We start from the raw sequence: 17,008 nt of genomic DNA on the forward strand, positions 1-17,008 counted from the left end.
GGAAAAAATACTTTTAACGCTGAAAAGTTAAATAACTAAATTATTTTTTTTAAAAAAGTAATATTTATGAAGAAATGTTTTTATTATTTTAAATAAAACTTCATGTTTTTAAATTTCATTTCATATTAATGCCTACTTTTTATGTATGTCGTTGGTGAACCTGAACAGTAAACTATTTTTCGTACGTCATGCTGATCAGCTGTTGTAGTTAAATATACGAGTAATATTTTAGAAGTAAGATTTATTTGCCGGCTAGTTGATTTAGTTCTAATAAAAAAATGTTTATTGTTGGTTTGACTGGTGGTATAGGCACAGGGAAAAGTACGGTAGCAGAAGTATTTAGAGAGTATGGAATTCCAGTGTTAGATGCCGATGTTATGGCACGAAAAGGTAATATCATTTGCACCACATAAAAATTTGTCGGTAACTTTTTTTAATAACATCTAACCATGTAATTACTGTATTCTAGTTAATAGTTTCCATATGCTCTTTTTTATGTGTCCAGGTTTGCACAAAGATTTTGGACAAGTCATTGTGTAAAAAATGATAATACTATGGCAACAATTTAAAATATGTATACAAATATTTCTTCTAAACTTTAAGTATTTAAAACCATTTTCTGAATAGAATGTTGTTCGTTATAATAAACATTTTGTAACGGACACAATCAACTTTGTATTAACACATGGATAGTTATAATGATGAGCACTTATACAACACAAAACTTGCACAATGGCCTGGATACAACAGAAATAAACTTAACCCAGTTCCTTTGTGTATTTGATAGTTGTAGCAGTCGAAAAAATAATTTTGTTGTAGTTGGCATTGTGTAATATTAAAGAAAAAATTAGTATTAACAGAATAAATCCCATTATAACTCAGCACTTGCATAAACAAATTTTTGGTAAAAGTTCCATATCACATATCTAAGTATATAGTTTGATCATAATGTCATGATCCTGTATATATTGATCCTATGGTACAAAATGCTAGCTGTTTTGTATGTCGAAATATTCTGGACATAACAAAAACTTGTGAAATAACAATGATTTATAATAAAAAAAAATGTATATAAAAGAAATAGACTAGACATAATGTGTTTGTATTGAGATATTCAAGTTTTTTTTGTATGTCCAGGATCTTTAGACATACTAAATTAAAACAGCACGCATCATGAACCACAGGATATATATATATATATATATATATATATATATATATATATATATACATATATATATATATATACATATATATATATATATACATATATATATATAAAGAAGTTTGATAAATCATTTAAAGCTATGAAAAAATGCTTCAGGTTAAATTGTAATGCCCTCTTCACTCATTTTGGGAAGCAGTAATGTAGCAATTTGCAATAAAATATTTTAAAAAAAATTTCTGTTGCTGGATAGTCAACTAAGATAAAGAGCAAAAAACACATTTGAAATATTTCTTCATCAATAATAATAAATCTAATCAAAGAAAAATGATTGCAGTTTGAACCACTGTAAACAGTGCACTTATTATAAGATGTTAAAAAGGCAAAACTTATTATCCCAACTAATGTTTCTAACTTGACTATGTTCACTAAGCTACAAATTTCAGCAGGCAATTTTTTTATGAGAGAACTTTTCTAACTTAATCTGAGTGAAGGTAGCATTGCAAATTCTTCATTTACAGCAGCTACTTTAAAGCTGATTTCACCAAATAAAAATAAAGACATTAGAGTTGCATTGGGTTGAAAATTTTAACTTCATATTTTATGCTATTACTGGTCGTTCCCAAGAAATTTTCAAACGCACTTCATCATATAGTTATAAATAATTGTATACTGCCAGGCTGCCATTTTAGTTTATATGCAAAAATCAATACAATGACTTCTCCAAAAATTCAAATTGCTCTTAGCCCAATAAACCAAATATTTACTGCAACATCTGAAGGTAAAAATATTTGGACTTTATAAGCTGGGACAGTAATTAAGATATTGTTCACAGTTAAAAGTAAATGACTGGTAATAGTGATATGTAATTTAATACTTAAAACATTAAAACCAGCCCCAAATAATGTCAAGATTTATAACATTCATCCCTAAAATTTGGCAGAGTTTAATAATTAGTTGTGTGTTTTGTTGTCTGTCCTTTAGTGGTGGAACCAGGAAAAAAAGCTTGGCATAAAATAAAAAAAGAATTTGGGGATGAAGTGTTCACTGCCGATGGCTCGTTGAACAGAGAAGCCCTCGGGGAATTAATCTTCAAAGACGTGGAAAAGCGGAGAAAGCTGAATGCAATAACTCACCCCGAGATATACAACGAGCTGTTCTGGGCAGCAGTGAAATGCTTTTTCCAAGGTAACATTGCTGCACTTTTGGACTAAATAATTATTTGATTTCTGTCAAAAGTGTAGGTGACTTATACTATTAAGAATATCTCCCTTTTTAGATTTACAGAAAGTTAATTACAATGTATCTGAAAAACAATGGAGTGTCCTTGAAAATATTATCACTTTTGAAGCTCACCCAACTTACTTAAAACTTAATTTTCAAGCCTAGGCATCCATAGAAAATTTATTGTTGAACAAAGAAACCTAGGATTTCTGTTTGACTATGTGACCACCAACACTACAGCATGCTTTGTACTACTTAACTCAGTTTTCATGAATTCAGAGCCATGCTGGAAATTGGGCTTAAGCCAGAGCTGTCTCAGGTGTCTGGATGGGTTAGGAAATACTTCTGAACAAAAATGTTGGTTCACATTCTCTCCATGCATTAGGATTAAACAGGAACTACATTGGTTTCTAAACTACAGTAATGGCTAATCATTCATGCTCTTCTGATGAGGGGAAAAGCAATGGCTGTGTTTCAACCTGTAGCATATGATGATCACAGACACTGACAAGTTAGATTCAAATTATCCTCCTCCATGTAAGGTCTCTCTTAACATTCACGTCAACGTGAATATTGCTGCTATGGTTTTGAAGTAGATTTTGAAGAAAAAATTCATATTGTACAACATCTTTGATGTATCCATAGTCACATATGGAACAGACAGAAACTTTGACTGTACACATGAGAGATGCTGGGAAGATCAGAGCAATAGGAATGAAGTTTATGAGGAGTATGTTGGCAGTTACGAGGCGGGACAAAAACAGGAACGAGATTGTACAAGCAAGAGCAGGAGTACAAGACGTGAATGAGATCATTGAAAAAGCAAGAATGAGATGGTATGGATGGACTGCCTATGAAAATCATGGGATTGAAGTACACAGGAAAAAGACCCCAAGGAAGACCAAGGAGGAGATGGGAAGAGCAGATAGTTAATGGAGTGCAGGAGAGGAGAAGATTGAAGTGAAGGATGAGAAATGGTGGAGAAACAGAGGAAGATGGAGGCATTTTACGTTGCTTACCCGGCCACAGGCTGGAAGCAGTTAATGATAATGATGACTTCCTATTGTGGCCATCACAGTGGTGCAAATCTGGAAATAAAGTAATGGAAATTTTCAGTCGTGTTTGTTATTGGGCAAAATCCAGGGACCGGAAAGTTACTTTTAAAAAGTAACTCAGTCACAGTTACAAATACTGCAATGGAAATGTAACCCTGTTACAACTACAAGTTACACTACTGAAAATAAACCAGTTACAGTTACAGTTCTGAGAAAAGTAACTGTAAGTTACTTTAACAGTTACTTTGTGTAAAACTAAAAATTTGATACGTAATATTGTTATAATTAAAAGCTATTGTGTTTTGTAAAGGTATATGTTTATTTAAAATGAAAAAATTTTAATAGGTCTTAAATTACATTAAGTAATTAGTTCACACTACAAAATTTGTTCGCAGCACCACACAACAAGCACTTCACAATAAGGTTATTTTTATCACTCGACCGAACTTTGAAAAAATTAGAATATGAAGGCCACGGCAACGAAAATTCTGGACTGCTTTCTCGGCTTCTCGCTTCATTAGATTCTGTCATTGCTTTCGCGCATGTGCACAGGTTGGTTAATTAATTAAACAGCACAGTAGTAAAGGTGGGTTTACGATTGAAAATTAAGAATTAAGACTTAAGACTTAGTTGTGTACTTACCATATGACTCTATGTAAACTAGTGGAATGGTTTATGATTGTCGTGTGTGAATTTTTAAGGGTCGTGTGCGAACCATATGATGACTTAAGACTTAACAGAAATGGTTATATTTTATATATTTCGTTAAGACTTAAGGGAAGCGACCAATCACAACAAACCGGAACCTTTCAACCGAAGTTTTTGTCTTATTATTGGACCGAGCGAGGCAGTATTTTGGGTTAGAATTCGTATATTTGTCATATGTAATCATCATCCATTTCGAAAAATAGATATCCCATTTGTCAATAACCTATTTCAAACCTGCTTCTCCATTTCGAACAATGGCCGACCATGTGTTTTGTGCTGTGATTAGTTAGAATTAACGACTTCTATGTCAATCATAAACGAAAATGTAGTTTTGACTTAATCGTGCGCACGATGTTAAGTTATAATTCTTAAGGAAATCAATCGTAAACCCAGCTTAAACCCGCATGTCGCAAATATTAAATAAATTACAATCAAAATACCAGCGCAGGCTAGCCAACAGCAGTTTTACTAGTACAAGCAATACCATCGCAAATAATATGCTTGTCCGGATTTTCATTCTGGGATTGAAAAATCAAAAAATCATTGTTCGTTCAATAAGAAACATATTTAAAAAAATGTAACGCAAGAAGTAACGACAATTATCGTTACTTTAAGGCAGAAAAATGTAATTCAGTTACAGTTACTGAAAACTTAATATATTGCGTTACCACGATCGTTACCATAAAAAGTAACTGTTACAAATAACGTCGTTACTAGTAGCGCGTTACTTCCAGTCCCTGGCAAAATCTGACCATAGAAGTAGATATGGATTGTGTTTTCGAAAAACAGAAAATTCGCTACTAATCCTTTAATACAAATATTGCATCCATATGAAGTTATTAATTCTTGTTAGAGTAATACCAAATGCATTATTAACAATAAATTTTTGGTACGACTAACCATAACTGCTAGGGGTGGAAAAAACAGGGTTTGCAGGACAAAAAAATTTATAACTATAAAATCAGTTCAAATCATATCATCTAAAATTTTGGTCTGAAACAATTATTGATCCAACCAACTATTGTTACAAAGGGTGAAAAAAATAGGGTTTGAAATTTAAAAATAATTATATACTTTTATACTATGTACACTATCCAATCTGTTTGTATTTATTTTAAATCTTCTAAATATTGTCTTAAATTGTTGCCTAAAATAAACCAACCATTACTGCAAGGGGTGGAAATAACTAGGATTGGACAGAAACTCCTTTACTTAGTAGGATAATATTAAATATGTTAAACAATTTATTATAAAAAACCTAAACATTATCTAAAACTTTTGGCTGAAACAATTGTTAATGAGATGTCTGCAAGGGGATGTAAAACCTGAAGTTTAAATTTTTTAAAATTGATTTTTTTTTTTATATATATAGGTACACATACAAATTTGTTCAAACTAATTGTGAACCTTCTAAATATTTTTATACTACCATTTATTAGTACGATGGATAAATAGTTAGTGTTTGTAGATAAAAAGTAATTAAAAATACCATAGTAGTCATAGTATGATTTTTTTTTTTTTAACTAAATATTAACATTTTCACTACATAGAATATGAGAAATTCTTTAGTCAATCATTTTTAGATATTAAATAACATAAAGAATCTATAGAAAACATTAAGTTTTCAAAATATACCAGAAGTTTCTTAAATGTTCCAGAATCGCCTAAAAGAAATAAGTACTTTGAAATATGAGTTTGTAGATTGTGTTGAAAAGTTTTTGTTTTATTATTGCTGTTTTAATGGTATACTTATTATATGACTTCCAGCACAATTGCCATGTTTATTTCGCCTATGTGAACATGTTTGGGAGTTTCACATTGATTCTGTTGCAGTCGTAATGGTATTTTGTATCCTAAGCTAACTTATCATCAGTTGACGAGGCCTTCCGAGTGTGCGGTGACTGTAGCTAGCAGCGCAGTGGTGGAAGCCTCAGCACTCTTGCGGTCCTTGTGGCAGGGTGATTCCGCTGTGGTTTGTCGTTCCCTCCCGCCGTGTGGAGATGGAGGATAAACCAACACTCGGTTCTCGACCCAGAAAAATAATTTGACTTGGACACGGCTGAGCATCGAACCCGGGACCTTTCTTTAACCAGGCAGGGGTTCTGATCACTGGACCAAACGCTCGAGCGCATGGCAGGTGCGAGCATATAAAGGGACATTGTATCCAAGTGTAGCTAACAAACCCTTCTTACATTTGTGTCTTTGTGTGTATAAGCAGGACATAAAGGTGGGCCTGACCAGCTTGATCTCTCTCCGAAATGTTAAAAGCCATCAAAGTTGCCTTTACTTTGAAATAAATATTTTAATAAATAGGACTGTCCCAATACCTCCATTTCTGATGGCCTTTCCCTATACCCCAATACCACCATCATAGTTACCCTTCTACAAAATTTACATTTACTGGTTAAAGTATATGAATTTTGCTTAAACAAAAATGTCAACCCAAAAAAAAATGAAAGTTATGCACCTAATTTTTCTGATGTCTCCGACACCTTTATCGATACCTTGTGACTTGGCTGATAGCTGAATATTTGCTGATACCACAGTTTGATATCAGGATGTTCGTAGTTAGAATGTTTGTAGTAAAAGGATCTGCTTCTTCCACTCTTACAACAAAACAGAAACATTGATTCACTTTACTGTATGTAGTCAACTGTTTGTTTAGAAAATAATAAATAGTACCACACCAGGTTTTCTTTGTTGCAGCATAACTGAGTTAGTCTGCAAACTTTATGTTCCCATACTGAAGTGCAGATAAATTGTTAAGCTGTATTAATAAGTATAAATCAATTTGAATATTTTAATATGGCCCTAAGGAAGACAAAGGAGGAGGTTGAGAGAGCAGATAGTTATGGATGCAAGAGTAGGGATGGTGGCATGACAGAGGAAGATGGAGGCATTTCACTTTGCATGACCTGGCCACGATTTTATGTACTATTTTATTATTGCAGTCATTTTAGAAGTGTTGGAGGCCCCTGAAAAACACATTTATAACTATGTCCCTAGTTGTGTGACACTAAAACCCATTAACTTGACAAGCAATTCAGGCAGGTTTTATAAATTCTTCCCAGTAATTGTGATGGATTGTATTGGATTTCAGGACACCAGTTCATAGTAATGGACCTGCCATTGCTGTTCGAGTCGGGCAGTATGTTGGACTACTTGCACAAGATAATTGTCGTAACTTGGTAAGTGGTGTATCATCTATGTGGTGACATGAATAGTAGTACAACCTCTGCAAATTTTAATCATTTTTATCAGTGAAATTTCAAGAGAAATAAAATCAACTAACCATCAATTTAGCTGTAAATTTTGATACGCTACATTTTTTGTGCATTTAAGTAAAATCCTACAAATTAGTGTACAAGATAGTGCCTTTGAAACATATTACTTAATTATTAGCATTGCTAATTTTAAATTGTTCTTAAAGCCTGTTCTGGTGTAGGAAATTCGTAACTCATTGATCATGTTTTTTAATAGTAAAACCTCTTAAGAAAATGTTCTGCATAATAAATTAAAAAAGTGTAACACTGGCTATAAATACATACAATGTACCTTTTTAACTAAATTTTAAAATTTACCTTTTAAAGAGTTTAAATATCTAAGTACCGTGAGAAACTTCTAACAGGGAGATACTTGTTGGTCCAATGATGCTGTCATGGAAGTTCTTGTTATTTGTAGGTGTTTTGCGAACACTGACCTACTTATATGTAGAATTATCGCTCAGACCATCAAAAAACTTGAAAAATCCCTAATGATGGCATGCTATATTACTGTAGAGAAATTTTGAGCATAAAAATGTGTGTAAAAATAGTAGAAAAACCTTATAGGATTGAAACTCTTTTTTTTTTTGTGACTAATAGATTTGGTGTAAGATGTTATACATTGGAAGGTCTCTAATCCAGCATTTTTGGGACCGCGGCCATGCCAGGTTCACGATTTTACAGAATCATTAAATGTCAGTATAGTTTTGTTAAAAAATAATACCAAATGTGGAAATGTGAAATGTAACCCGCTATAAAACTGATACAGGTGCACCATCCTTTATCCGAAATTCCAAAATCCGAACAGCTCTAAAATCCGAAAATATTTTCGAAACTTCAATGTCCGCGATATTGTTCGCAGTTGTGTGGCAAACTCAAGTCGCGATCGCGTGACTAGTGCGAGCGAGTGACTTGGCAGCACTGCGTCAGCAAGGCAGCATGCAATTTGGCAACGCTGAGGCGCTGTGTTTACCATTTGTCCGGCAAACTAGCGCCAGTTACAGCTTGCTGCTTGGCTACGATAGGAGTTGTTTTATCGCGTTTAGTAGTTAACCGTGTTGTTACGCGAACGTGTTGCCATATTTGAAGACGGCAATGGCAAAAAGGCATTCCGATATGAAGATGGGTGGTAGCGAAAAATAACGAAAACATTTAACATTATCAATAACTCAGAAGGTGGAATTATTGCGGAAACTAAACCAAAACAAATGACACTTCAAGAGGCATTTAAAAATGCCATCATTCGTGCTGCTTCATCTCAGGAGAAGGAAAATCCTGCTCCCGGCCGATCACGAGACGTACGAGTTGACGGCGACGTCGGCGGCGATGACGACGCACCATAAACATTCTCCAGATGTTTTACAGTATCAGTTGTTAAAAACAAATTATTTTGGCGATTGTTTCGGGTATTTATTTATGCTGCAGTGTTTATTTGCGTTATGTACTTTGTTGTTTTTTGTACTATGTTGCCTGAAATCCTTAATACATCTGACATAACCTAACTTGGCTTTACTAGGCCTCCTGTATTATAATTCCGAAATCCGAAAAATTCCGAAATTCGGAATGCTGCTGGTCCCGACCATTTCGGATAAAGGATTGTGCTCCTGTAGTAACAATGAACTCTGAGCTGACTAAAAACGCAGTGCAGTAATGTGTCCTGGCAGGCTAGGTCAACAGCCAGGAGCCAACCAAAAAAAATCTGAATGTGATTGACTCGATTGTAGCTCGATTACAGAAAGTACCAAACCATACAATGCCAGTGGTTTAAGACCTTTCGCTCTAGTCAGTTAAGCGTGCCGTTCAGCTCGGTCGTGGCTTGTCGCATGGCAGCGAGGTAGACCTCCAGCTGCAGCGGCTGATGGACCGCAACTCCATGTCGGAGTCCCGCGCTAAGCTGCGCATCGCCGCGCAGATGCCGCTCGAGACCAAGTGCGAGCGGGCGCACTTCGTGGTGGAGAACTCCGGGACGGTGGACGACACCCGGCAGCAGGTGGTGAGGATAATATCGCTGCTGCGCTCCTCCCGGGCCCACTGGAAGCTGCGGGCTCTCTCCGGCCTGTGCTGCGCGGGTCTCGCATGCGCGCTGGTCTTCCTGGGCGTGCGTCTCCACCAGTGGCGTCAGACGCAGCTGTCCCAGTGGTAGTGCGGGAGCTAGTGCGAGGCCACGACTTCTCGTCCGTCTGCCTAGTGGTGGTCGCAAACACACAAACAAAAATACTGCAGTTGCAAATAGCTGGGTTGGTGTTTTTACGTAAGAAAGAAAGCTCTCGCTTACTAGACTAATTGTATCAAGAGTTCTGCTTCGTTAACGCCTTTAGCGAGGTGTACATCTTTCTAGCAGAATGGTTTTCATTCATTTGTCTGTGTTTACTTCCTGCACTGACGATGCAACAAACTGATCTTCATCAAAGTTATCCTTACATGTAAAAAAAAAGTGATTTGGGTTTTGTGTGTACATTTTTTTAAATTACATACTTTATGGCTTAAATTACATACTTTATGTGTTTACTTCCTGCACTGACAATGCAACAAACTGATCTTCATCAAAGTATCCTTACTTGTAAAAAAAAAAAGTGATTTGGGTTTGTGTTTACATTTTTTTAAAATTACATACTTTATGGCAATGTTTAGACCACAGTGAGTGGGCAGACTGATCGTTGCTTGGTTTTTAGGTAATATATTGTATTAGCAGCGGTGCACTTGGCTTGTCGGGACTCTCAAGGAAGAAGTATGTTTGCCTGCATGTGTAAATGCATACATCCTGCAAGGTGTGGCAAGGAAAATAGCTTTGTGAATTAGTACAGTAGTCAAATGGAGTAATGAATGGGTCAGAAAAAAAAAATTTATTTAGCTTTATTGTCTCACTAAGATTGTTACAGAAATGATATGTCACCAGATATGTAGAGAAAGAGTTAAAAATCTGTGTAATTTTCATTTGGATAGAATTAGTCTCATACTTAACAGTTCAGAAACCTACTAAGAAGCCAAAGAAAATTTGCTACTGTAGATATTTTATTTACCAGGCATCCTCTTGCTTATGTCTCTTGAAAATATCGCTGTCATGAAAGAAATTGTTCATGAATCATGGTCTAAAAAAAACATGGGTTTAATATTTGCATACTGTAACTCAAAACAACAGAAACTAAACTACCAGGGTTCCCACAATCTTTCTTCACCCAGTTTCCATGAGTTTCCCTACTCTCCCTAAAAGTTTTTTCTATCTTATCAATCTGACAACATAACAGATGTATTACAAGACTAATTATTATCAAAACACATTTAAATAAACATACTTAAACATGTATAATTTACTACAAAGTGTTTTCTTGCACAAAATATATAGTTTCCTGCACAAGTACACTGTTCTCATTTCCATCAACCAGCACTGCCAGTCTGAAAAAGAAGAAAAAATTATTTGTTTTTTCAAACTTGAAACATTACGTCACTATTGTGATCTGCCCAAAGAGTATGGATGTTTGATAGTTAGGGAAAAGATTTTATGGTCTTTATTTCTAAGACAATTTTGTTTTTAAAACAGGAGCTTTCGGTGTTACTGTTTTTATTTTTATGTATTGTCTTTGTTCAGTTTAAAAAAATGTATTATTCAACAAATGGAAAACTGAAATATTTTTTAAATGCTTACTTCCCCATAATAGTCTCATTTTAATTGACACCTGATGCACTTGTACAGTAAAATCATTAGTAATGAGCAAGTCTAGAATAGAACTAAGAAAAATAAAAAATTAATTGGAAATTAGTGTGTGTTTGAAACGTGCACCATCATTAATGTAGAAATGTAGTTTCTAATGTAAGACATAAGATCAATATTATTATAATTTTTTTTTTCCAATCCATTTACATCATCCATTTTAGTACAAAATTCATACTAAAAAAAATTGCATTTAATGATTTTACAGTATATTTTTGTAATTTGAGTTAGGTTTTGTCAAAAGGCTGATTGATTTCATGTTTTTAGTTAAATAGATGGTGTAAGGATTTTCATTACTGTGTTATATCTTGTATTGACATGATTTGTGATGTTGTTTTAGTTTTATCACAAATCTTGCCCCTATTAGTGTGCTTCCAACAACTATCCTCTACGTTGAATTAATGTTAGTAAAACGTCAAAAATACTGATAATTAATTGCACACAATTTTTTATTTAAGATTCAGCATAGTATGTGTATAATATTGATACAATTTTGTACATTTCCCTTTGTTCCCAAGGTTTTTGAGATACCTTTTAACGTAAATTTCCCGAGTTTTCCCTGTTTGCAAGAACCCTGATCTACTGAAGCTGTACTGCATATTGTGGCTAAAAAATTTGAAAATCCCTAGTTTGTGGACTAATGGTACTGAGAAATATTGTTACAGTCGGTGGAAAATCGCATCAGTAGATTATTGGGATTTAACATGACAGAAGTCTATTCCATGCAGGAAGCGTGTGTTAGTTCGTCAAGCTCGTGAGGCTTGTAACAAACAATCATGAAGACTGTGGAGCTCTATCTCGGGGCTTGAAGTCCCATTGGACAACTAGAATGATTCCCTTCGTAAACACAGAGCAGAGACCTACTTACATTATCTGTGATGGCGAATACAAACACAAGATGACAGCACACCAAAGGGACTCGTGGTTTAGGCAACATAGTTCATTCTTTTTGTCATATTTAACTGTGGGTGGTATCCAAATAAAAAAGTAAGTAGAAGAGATAGTTGTCAGTATGGCACGCTTTTGAACAGTGGCATTTTTTGTGCTCTCTCTATGCACTCAAAATTGCTAGTTGAAATCTATGAATCTTAATATGGGATTAATGCTTGAAACAAAAAATGTCACAGACAAGAATTATGAATGCTATTTTCCACTGCCTTTGGTTATATCTGAATATTGTAATTATCGTTGAATGAAAATTGATGTATTGATTGCATCCTTTGCTTCAAATTACAATAAAGAATGTTTAGTTATTGAGGTATATAGTTATTATAGATTTATTTAGTTATTATTCTCCACACACACACACTGCAATATAATGCCCAATAATAGAAGCCAAAAATTTACTACTTTTGGGGTTACAAGTACAGTGGCTTGTGAAAGGTCAAGAAATTGTGTCAGAAAGGCTTAATATCTTGTGATTTTATAGAGCATTAGATAAGTTTTCATTTATTTATAACCAAAATCAAATTTCTGAAGGAAAAAAAATTGAATTTAGTATTATTTTCTAGCAGAATGTAATTTTTAAAATGGCATACACATTAAGATATGTTGGATATGATGAGTGATATTATTAAGCAAAAGATATTTAAAAGCATTACTTGGATTTCTGCATATGAAGATGAACGGAAAGGTGTCATCTACACATAATCTTGTTTTGAGAGATGAGTAAGCTAATACACTCATTGAATACTTCATAGCCAATGTAACCTTGCAGGACCCTCAAAAATCTTCCAATATTTGCAATCTTTTGCACTGAATAATTTAGAAATACAAGATGTAACGTGAACTTATGTGCATCAGACATACCATGACTAAATCAAGTTTATTAACCACATAATCAAAATTCACATTAACACATACACAAAATTTCATGAAGAAAAACATTAGAAATGTATTGCGGATTAGTACAACATTCACTGCTGTAAATATATCTCATCCTGCCATTTAATGCTTGTGTGTGGTTCTTCTTCCATGCTCATTTTGCTGCAGACACAAGTGTTTGTGCATCAGTGATAACGCTGCGCCTGACTCGCTGCAATGCCTGGCATACGTTAAAAAACCATGTGTGTTGCCTACTTTCAGCAGTATCGCAAAGACAATACACTCTTATTATTGTATTAATTTATTTAAATAGTACTTGCAAATAAGATCTGCTTTGTAGTTGTATGTAATAAACAATATTGAATGCTAAACTTACAAAATGTTTGTTTATTAATCACAGGACAAGAACACAGTGGTTACTTATTCAAAAAAAACTCAAATTAGGTACTAAGAGAGTCAAAACTGGATTTGTCTTAATGGAAAACATGGCAATGTTGCCTTTCAGCTGGTGAGTTTTCTCTGGGTCTTCCAGTTTCCCCCATTGATGCATTCCATCCCTATTAACATCGCAATTCCACTTATAGTCTCATTGCCTCATATATCAATTAATCATTAAGCCACCATCCATTTTATCACAATAATGCTGCACTTGATGATCAAAAACTAGTCTTTGTGCATGTCATATCTTGGTAGAGTACAATCTGTTCATTGTTTCAAGGACTAATCCAAAAGTTCATGCAATACACTGCAAAATCTTAAACCACTTACTCCAACCAGTAAATTATAAATGAAGCCACATAAAAAAAAATCACCATAATCTGAAACTACTGAAGCTAAAAACACTTGTGGTTAAATTACATGTCACAATGAGCAACATTTGTTGAAAGCCGGACAGATCTGAACACTAGCACAAGTTAATTTTGAACCCACCCAATAGCCTACTCAAGATAGCCACTGCAATCCACATCATCAAACTACAGTAACTAACAACACCAATCTAGAGCAATTTAAATGTCTCTTGCTGTGCATCCCACATAACATAATAAATTAAACAATTTCACATTTACAATGAAGTAGGGCAACACCCAAATCTATCAAATTAGCATGAATTTCTAGAATATCCTAACCTACTCTTCATTGTTTATCACAACCATAACATAATTTATTCCAAAGAGCACAAAGCTTTCAAGGCAAATTAAATCACAAAATTTAAGTTTAACCATACCAATGTACATACTTTCATCTAAATTAACTTCAAAACACTAAAAAAATATTTTGAAACTGACCCTGTCACAATAATTTATAAGTATAAATCTTATATTTAAATCCCCAAAAATTTGTAATTCCAACAAGCAATCACAAAACATTTGTTATGTGTTACACAGCAGTTGGCCTGATATTTTGTCATGATAAAAAGTAGGGCAATCATAGATGCTTGAGCCTATGAGTATACTAGTAGCATAATCCATATCAACACGAATTATAGGCAAATGTTAATCAACTAGTGGCCTGTAGAACACATTTGGCCCCACAAAAGTGGATGTTATACGAATCATAACTATTTTAGGACTTGACTTTCAAAAAGAACCATAAACTATAGTGAATGGAATATACTAAATATACATTCTAACAAAAAAAATACAGCTTGCTATCAGTACAATGTTTCATCAATTAATCCTGAAAGAGAAAACAATCACTTAGTGCCACATAGAGGATAAATAATAAATCTATTATGTACACTCCTCAGCAAAAGTGATGAGTTCAACTACTAATGAGAGAGGCTGTTCTGAAGTACAGGTCGTAGCTCTTGTGTCATGATGGGGTACGAGACCATGGATGCAGTTGGCCCGCTGATCGACATGGGCAAGGGTGGTTGCTGAGAGTTTTGTTGCTGGCCTTGCTGTGGTGGGGGGCCGGGTGGGGGAGGGGGTGGTGGCCCCTCCACTGTCAAGGTCTGCTGTGCCATTGTCACGACCGGGGGTGGGATCTGTACCGGGGCCATGGACACGGTAGCGATGGACACCGGGGCCCCTGCGACCGCTGCTATTGACACAGGGACGGTGGCGACGCTTGCCGTCACGGTGCGCAGGGCTCCAGCTGCCACTGCCGCGTTCACCATCTGCTGCGGGGTTGGGGCTTGGGCGGGCTGTATCTGAGCCGTGATGGGCTGAACTTGCATGGTTGGGGCACCCGTGTTGGTTATCGTGACCGCTGGAACTGTGACCGCCGTTACACTAGCTGTGCGCTTGCTACCCATCCTCAGCTGGGCATTCTGATCCAGGAGGAATTCGTTTGTGGCCGTGAGATCTGACACTTGCTTCTTCAACACCTCTACCTTCTTGCGCAGCATCATATTTTCATCCTCAACCATCAAAGCCCGAGCTTCTGCGTGTGACAATACATGAGGGGTCAAAGGTGTGGGAAAGTAGTGTCCATTTGCGATGTGACAGTTCTCTCGAAATAGCTGGCCCATTTGTAATTCGGAACTTTGCTGTCTGCGTTTCATTTCTGGGCTTTCATCAGGCCCAGAGTACCTTCGCTTCAACTCTGATATATTTGCATCGGTTGAAGTTCCATCAAAATCATTTATCTCCCTGCATCTGGTGATAGGAACAGCTGTAGTGTTTGTTCTAGGAGGGCTTCGAACACAAAATGCAATTTCTCTTTCATAATCCCTAACCGAGAGGTGCCGAAACTTACATTTAGCTCCCCTGCGACATTCCCCGTTAATATAGTCTTTACACACTGGTGCTTCCCCCGGCCTTCCAAACAGGATATTTGGAACCATTCCCTTCCTGATGAGAGACTCCAGAACGTGTGATGGCAACTCCCCCGTTGTTTTATAATATTCTTCGTCATCTTGTGAACAGTGAACGAATCTGCAATTCACACGTGTGCATTTGGAGTTCTGGAAATCATGGCAGAAAACATAGTCGCACTTACTGTTACCATTATCGGTTACTTCATCTGGGTGTAAAAACTTGCAACGCTTACCCCGGCGGCAAACATTTCTTATATAATCTCTACATACTCGGTCTTCATCGCTGCTGCTGCTGCAGTCTCCGTTTGTAATAACAGAACCGTTTTCAGATACAGACATTGCCACGAATTTGTTTCACAACGTTATAACACACGTAAATAAATACGAAATGCGCTGATAAAACCGCTTGCGGCCTCAGTTATAAAGTAGCCTTTTATTAAATCATTTTTACATCTTCACATAGCTGCGCCCGTAATTTAACATCAGTTATCAGAAAAATCTGTATACGTAAATAATGTCTTATTTTGTTGCAGCGTTCAGAGGTGAAATCCGAAATCACATAAAGTTATGGCAGATTTACTCGTAAAAATGATTTACTCAATTGATTGAGTAATTATCTAATAAACACGTAAATATGTTTATTCTTCACTAATGCGTGCAGCCATTTTGCTTAAACTATCGACTTTTCTAAAAATAAAAATAAACAATTGTGGGTAGAGTACATTTAAATTACTGCGAAAAACAAAAAAATTAAATATGTATCACATGTGAAGACATTAAAATTTATTTCATATCCTGTCTAAATAAAAAAATTGAGTGAGATCAAGCTAATATATTATTCTCAAGAACTCTATTTTACGATAGTGTGTACGTCCAAAATTTAATAAATATAAAGTAAGCATTCGTTGGAAAACAAATAATAAAATATTTATAGCAGAATATATTTCGATTTTAGACTAAACATAATGTGTGTACGTATGATTTGGTGTAAAAACTCTGGGCAGGCCTAGTGATGTTACAGTGCTGAGTTTCTGGAATTGTCTGGAAAGGCCCAAGTTTAGATCAAAATCTAACTGAATTCTGTATTCGTGGGTCGATGGCAAAAAAATCTCACTAGGTTTAAAGTCAGAGAATCTATTTTTCTGTGATTGCACAGTCCCAAGTCAGCATTCTGTGTTGATTCCTGACTATGACTAATTAAAACAGATAATTTATTGTAGAAGGGTTTTCAAACACATACATAGTTTTATTGACATGTAATTTACACTATAGAGATGTGGTGCATGCTGATAAGTTGCA

General features: G+C 35.3%; 2 protein-coding genes across 2 annotated transcripts; one reads left to right on the top strand and one right to left on the bottom strand.

The window, feature by feature from the left end:
• Positions 1 to 162: 162 nt before the first annotated feature.
• On the top strand, positions 163 to 12,385 carry LOC134531849 (dephospho-CoA kinase). The gene is made up of 4 exons (XM_063367836.1): positions 163 to 390; positions 2,150 to 2,353; positions 7,253 to 7,340; positions 9,246 to 12,385. The coding sequence occupies exons 1-4, from the start codon at positions 279 to 281 to the stop codon at positions 9,556 to 9,558; spliced, it is 717 nt and encodes a 238-aa protein (XP_063223906.1). The 5' UTR covers positions 163 to 278; the 3' UTR covers positions 9,559 to 12,385.
• A 545-nt stretch (positions 12,386 to 12,930) lies between these two features.
• On the bottom strand, positions 12,931 to 16,048 carry LOC134531850 (zinc finger CCCH domain-containing protein 10-like). The gene has a single exon (XM_063367837.1). The coding sequence runs from the start codon at positions 16,046 to 16,048 to the stop codon at positions 14,717 to 14,719; it is 1,332 nt and encodes a 443-aa protein (XP_063223907.1). The 3' UTR covers positions 12,931 to 14,716.
• Between the last annotated feature and the right edge of the window lie 960 nt (positions 16,049 to 17,008).

Source organism: Bacillus rossius, chromosome 5 (genome assembly GCF_032445375.1).
Source record: "Bacillus rossius redtenbacheri isolate Brsri chromosome 5, Brsri_v3, whole genome shotgun sequence".
Classification (NCBI taxonomy): Eukaryota; Metazoa; Arthropoda; class Insecta; order Phasmatodea; family Bacillidae; genus Bacillus; species Bacillus rossius.

What these genes read in the sequence shown, in the direction of transcription:
- LOC134531849 (XM_063367836.1), top strand. Translation starts at nt 279, where the DNA reads ATGTTTATTGTTGGTTTGACTGGTGGTATAGGCACAGGGAAAAGTACG. An exon ending in AGTGAAATGCTTTTTCCAAG is followed by an intron (nt 2,354 to 7,252) that starts GTAACATTGCTG and finishes ATTGGATTTCAG; the next exon opens with GACACCAGTTCATAGTAATG. An exon ending in AAGATAATTGTCGTAACTTG is followed by an intron (nt 7,341 to 9,245) that starts GTAAGTGGTGTA and finishes GTCGCATGGCAG; the next exon opens with CGAGGTAGACCTCCAGCTGC.
- LOC134531850 (XM_063367837.1), bottom strand. Translation starts at nt 16,048, where the DNA reads ATGTCTGTATCTGAAAACGGTTCTGTTATTACAAACGGAGACTGCAGC.